Genomic DNA, 5,684 nt, shown 5'->3' with positions numbered 1-5,684 from the left:
GGCTCGGTGATTCCATGAGAAACCCTGGGGCCAGCACAGCTTGGGCTCTGAGGCTCTGACATTCAGGACATGCCTCCGGTGGTTGTGTGGGCCCCAGACCAAGCCTTGCAGGTTCCGGGCCTCAGCCTCCTCCCCACCAGCTGGATCAATGCCCTGCCAGCCTCGGGTAGACACATATTCAGAGAGCCGCACCAGGCGCTGGCCTTGCTCTAGCAGTTCAAGCTCCAAGAGGTAGCGACCCCCACGCAGCTGGTCCTGACGCTTCTCCACATTCACAATGCGCTGTAGCTGGTATCTCCTACGGCAAAAAAGGTGGGAGGTCAAGGCCAGGTGCGGTGGCTCATACCTGTAATCCTAGCACTCTGGGAGACTGAGGCTAGTGGATGGCTTGAGCTCAGGAGTTCAAGACCAGCCTGAGCAAGAGTGAGACCTCTGGCTCTAATAAACAGACAAAAAATTAGGCAGGTGTTGTGGCAGGTGCCTATAGTACCAGCTACTTGGGAGGCTGAGGTAAGAGGATCTCTTGAGCCTAAGAGTTTGAGGTTGCTATGAGCTATGATAATACACAGCACTCTACCCAAGGGCAACAGAGTAAGGCTATCTCAAAAAATAAATAAAATAAATAAATAAAATGTGATGAAAACAATTCTGAAATTAGATAGTAGTGATGGCTGTATAATGTTGTGAATATACTTTTATTTTATTTTATTTATTTTTTCTTTTTGTTTTTGAGACAGAATCTTAAGCTGTCACCCTCAGTAGAGTGCCATGGCATCACAGTTCACTGCAACCTCAAACTCTTGGGCTTAAGTGATTCCCTTGCCTCAGCCTCCCAAGTAGCTACAGGTGCCTGCCACAACGCCCAGCAATTTTTTTGGTTGCATTTGTCATTGTTGCTTAGCAGGTCCAGGCTGGGTTCGAACTCACCACCCTAGGTGTATGTGGCTGGCACCCTGTCGACTGTGCCACCATGAATATACTTTTAAAACACTGAAATGTACACTCTAAAATGGTGAATTTAATCTCAAAAAATGCTGATAGGTTAAATGAACAAACGACAAAACAAGAACTCTAGTATGCCTCATTCCCTAGTCCTTTCAGCCTGTATGTGGGGTCTTAATTTGTATTATTATTTCTTTTTTTGAGACAGAATCTTACTTCGTCACTTTCAGTAGAGTGTCTGTGGCATTACAGCTCATAGCAACCTCAGACTTCTGGGCTCCAGTGATCCTCTTGCCTCAGCCTCGCCAGTAGCTGGGACTACAGGCACCTACCACAATGCCTGGATATATTTTTATAGGGTCTTGTTCTTGCTTAGGCTGGTCTCGAAGTCATGAGCTCAGTTAATTCGAGACTCAGTTAATCTGTATTTTTTAGTCTCTGTTTTACCTGTTTATCTTTTTACTAGCTCCTTCCCTGAGGGAGGGGTCACTCCTACCAAGTCCTCCCAGTCTTCAACAAATGTCCTGGGCCAGAACCTCACCTAATAGTGAGACAAAGATCTGACTGGTCAAAATCCTCCCCAGGGATATGAGGGCTCAACCAGTGTCCCTCCTAGGAGCCTGCATTGGAGGGTAATTCCAGCTATTCCTGGGGTAGAGGGAACCTACTACTGGCCCCCAGCCTTCCAGGCTCTGGCCCCAGGAGAGCCCTTTACCTTACCCCCCGCTCTTCTGGTTGAGCTTCTTCAAGAAGAGCCGTGTGACCTCAAGAGCCTCCTGTTCTGGAAGCAGCAGGTTGCCAGATGTGTTACAGTTCAGATCAATCCAGTCAGTCCTCAGGGTTTGGAAGTCGACATTCTGGGCACTGAAGGTCTGGTCCCAGTTTACCACTGGGTCAAACACAGGTACATACTCGAACATGTCACTCATATCCTCTTCCTCTTCCTCCCCCTCTTCCTCTCCCTCCACTTGTCCTTCCTGGCTAGCAGCTGCTACCACTTCCTCCTCCCCCTGCCAACCCCTCCCAGGGACCTGAGGCTCCATCCTATCACCCCTTCTCTGCTCTGCAATGTATGACTCCACTTGGTTCAGCCACTGGGACTGCCCAAGAGTCTTCCTAGGGCCATCACTGGTGGACCTGGGCCTCTTCATTGGAGGTGGGTTGCCTGCCAGGTGTCCAGGAGGCCACTTGTCAGAATGAGGTGAAACTTGGCTGGGCTCAGGGCTAGGTTTCTTCTTTCTCTTCTTCGGATTCTGGACTGGGATGTCGCTGGTCCTCATTGGGAAGAGACCTGTGGAATTCCATTTGGAAAAGGGTGCCAGCAGGCCCGGGCGAGGCTGAGCCAATAGTCTCCTCAGGTTTTGGAGGTGGTAGTCAGTGACATCCTGCTGGGGGGTAGAGGTAGGCGTTTGTTTTCTCTCCAGCATCCTGGCATTCTGGTCATTGGAGGTGGGGGTCTCCTCTGCCACTTCTCCATACTGAGACTCTTCTAGAAGGCCCTCCTCAAAACCTGTTGTTAATAACAACCATTCCTCGTGTCAAGTTTTCCACCTATTCCCAGCAAGCCATACAAGACAGTTGATGACCACCTTTGTGACCCACCAAGGGGCACCAGACTGAGCTGAATCCAGGCAAGGTATGCAATCTCAATTAACCCCAGTTCTTCATCTGCATAATGGGAATAATAATCCATCTCCCACAGGGTTATTGTGAAGATTGAGTGATATTAACTACATAAAGTGCCTGGCAGGTGTCTGGAACCTGGAGGGACCCAGCATGTGGCCCCAAGAAGAAAGTGCTGCTCTAGAGTAAAATATCCCAAACTATGCGGCAGGGACAGTGACCCCTCAAGCAGTCCAAGTAATCTCTAGCTGACCCTGGCATGCTACTAAAATGGTGTCATTTTCTACCCATTTTCTACCCGTACCTTGATGTGGAAAAGGCAGAGAACTGCTCTCCTTTGGGTATGGGGGTGGGGCCATGTGACCTGGATTTTAAGTTCCTCAGGGGCAGGGCTAGCATGGTCTGAACTTCCCCTAGAAGCATGGTCTGACCTGGAAGCCTCAGCCATCACTCCATACCTGGCTGCTCTGGCCCCCGCTGCTCAGGCGGGTCAATCTTGATGTACTCCTGAAAGCTGAACCTGTGGAGGAAGGCAAGTATGGATGGCCCGGACCACAGGCTGGGCCCTGCTCTGCCCTGCAGGAACCTGAAGTCCTGCCCCCAGGACAGCATAGAGGCTGGAGCCTGGGTGAGCATGTGTGTCTGTGAGTGCGTGAAATGCCCAGGAAGAGCAAAACTTCCTTGGGCCAGGGCGCATCTTCTGGCCACACCAGGTCAGGCAGCTCTCCTGGCTCTGGCAGAGCCCCCTGCAAGGCCATCATTTTGCCCCACTCAGTGTCACTCACCTGTCCTGGTAGTAGGCATTTTCCTGGTAGAAGCATTTATTGTGGGTCTCCATGTGGCTCAGGCGGGTATAGTCATTGGGGTAAACAAAGGACAGATGAACCTAGAAATAGACAAAGCATCAGCAGCAGGAAAGGAGGGTAGAACCCTGGTAAGAAATCAGTATACTGGGGTTAAGCCTGCCCCTGGTCGGGATCATACAGGGCTCCTAGGGACCAGCCCTTGGCAGGGACAGGAGGGTTGCTCTGAGCTCTGAATGAAGCATTTGGTTATGCAGGCTGCGATCCCATTCCACTTGCTATGCCTGCTCTCTGAGCACTCTGCACCAAACACAACCCCAAGTCAAGTTCCCTAGTCCATGTAACCTCTTCTCCTGCCCAGTTCCCAGCTGGTAGCTGTAGCCAATACCATGCCTTGCCCCCTCTGCCATCCATTCCTCTACTGCTGAGACCTCCCACAGTCCTGGGACAAGACCCTCTCATTTACTTCACTGCTTCCTTTGTCCTCCTTAAACCTGGCCCAAGGTCACCATCAATTATACCCACCCATCCTCTGACCTGGCCATGACTCCTGAGCTCTTTTTCCCTGCCTGCATCTCCCTGTGATCATCGCTAGATGTGTTCTCTCTGCCTCTCTGGTCTCCACATGGCCTCTGGGTTCTCTCCGACTAACCTCCCTCCACAGTTCATTTTTCCCCAGTGCCTTGTCTGTGGGTCTAATACTGCTGGTGACTGGCTGGTGGGAGTGGAGCAGACAGTGTAGAAGCCCTGACCAGGCCAACTAATCTCATCACTGGGACAGAGCTCGGGGGTGTGCACATGGCGGGGGGTTCCTAAGGCAGAGCACCCAAGTGCAAGCTCTGCAGAGCCATCCATCTGTTCAGTCCATCTTGGAACCCAAGTTCTCCCCAGCCCAGGGACTTGTGTAGCCATCCTGTCTGCTGGGATGGGGTGCGGGGAAGAAGGGGAGTCAGCTTCTTCACCTCTTAACCTAGTCTTAGGCACAGTCCCTCTCCCAGTCCTGCCTCCTGCCCAGGCCTGAGACTTACAAACCGGAGTCCTTGATAGCGCTGCAGAGGGAGCCCATCCACCAGGTAGCTGGGTTTGTAGGGACAGTCAGGCAGGACATGACGGAGATGAGACTTGGGGATCAGAGGCACTGAGGACAATAACAGGAGAGGAATGGAGGAATCTGAAAGCAGGACTGAAATCCTCTGCCCTGAGTAGGCAACTTCCTGTAGTCACTAATAGCAGCTGTGGCCAGAGTTGTTGTCACTGTCTGAGCCTGTCAAATTGGCCGGCATCCTTCTTCTGGGGCAGGGACACTCAAGGAGCATCTTGGTGGCAGGGAACTCAGGACACAGGCTCTGCTTCAAAGCACAGTATGGCTTTGGAGTCCCTGTCCAGGGATAGCCTCAATAAGGTCTAGAAACTCCTACAAGGCCACAAAGCCTTCCCTAGTGCAGTGCCAATAACTGGATTTCCTTCCATGGGCTGAAAGCCCCTCAGTGTCCAGTTGTCATTTGGGGTGGGGGGGGACAGGGGAGGAGGAGGGAAGAAGCTTTATCATCTTGTAAAACGTAAGCCCTCCCAAGCAGAATCATACATCAGGGCTTAGGGTGTTGACCTCAGTGTCAACATATTTTTCTCACTGGATGACAAAAGCTGGAATCCAATAAGAGAGACTGTGACGTGTAATTGGGGAGGGAGCCCACAGGGGCCTTCTGGGTTCTGCTTTTGGTTCTTATCCTAAATGGTGGTTACACAAGTGTTTGCTCTGAAATGATCTGTAGAATTGTAAAATTGCACACAAATACTTTTATACTTTTCTGTATGCATGTTGTATTTCACAAGGAAAATAAAAGATTCTATGGCATTTGGGATGCTCAGGTAGAACTGACAAATCTCCTCAGTCTCTTCCACCAGCATGGATGGACCTGGCAGTGCACTGTCCCCAGACTGATGCCAAGGCCTTACCTCGATAGAGGGTATCTCGAGGGTCAGGCCGCAGCATGTCAGCAGGCGGCTGCTCGTCCCGGGGGAGAGAGTCTGAGGAGCCCACGTGGCTGGCTGCTGTCTGTGGGATGTGGCCCACCTCATCCATCCTTAGGACTGTCTCATCTAGGTGGGAAGGTGGTAAGGACAGAATAGAGGAAGCTGTGGGACATCCTGGAGTGTGCCCAGCCCACTGCCATTGAGGGGCAGGGAAGAGACACCAATAGGGCCTGTGTCCCAGCAGCATAGCTTAGGGTGTGTAGTCCCTCCTCCCTTCCTACAAGCCCTATCTCCCAGCTCAATGAACAAATCAGCCATAACTGCCAGGAGTAGGGCGCCCCC

At 51.6% G+C, this 5,684-nt stretch overlaps 1 protein-coding gene across 1 annotated transcript in view; it reads right to left on the bottom strand.

Moving 5' to 3' along the window:
* Nucleotides 1–5,684, bottom strand: part of B4GALNT3 (beta-1,4-N-acetyl-galactosaminyltransferase 3) — a 116,763-nt gene that overhangs the window by 5,036 nt on the left and 106,043 nt on the right. The window contains exons 9-14 of the mRNA XM_012809313.1: nt 5,325–5,468; nt 4,397–4,506; nt 3,351–3,451; nt 3,024–3,085; nt 1,663–2,452; nt 4–298 (exon numbers count right to left, since the gene is read on the bottom strand). Coding sequence (XP_012664767.1) covers nt 4–298; nt 1,663–2,452; nt 3,024–3,085; nt 3,351–3,451; nt 4,397–4,506; nt 5,325–5,468 — 1,502 coding nt within the window. The remainder of the gene's footprint in view (nt 1–3; nt 299–1,662; nt 2,453–3,023; nt 3,086–3,350; nt 3,452–4,396; nt 4,507–5,324; nt 5,469–5,684) is intronic.

Source organism: Otolemur garnettii, unplaced genomic scaffold (assembly GCF_000181295.1).
Source record: "Otolemur garnettii isolate 467f Iridium unplaced genomic scaffold, OtoGar3 scaffold00104, whole genome shotgun sequence".
NCBI classification, from domain to species: domain Eukaryota; kingdom Metazoa; phylum Chordata; class Mammalia; order Primates; family Galagidae; genus Otolemur; species Otolemur garnettii.
Note: the sequence above shows the minus strand (reverse complement) of the source record. Positions and strands in the feature narration are given on the sequence as shown.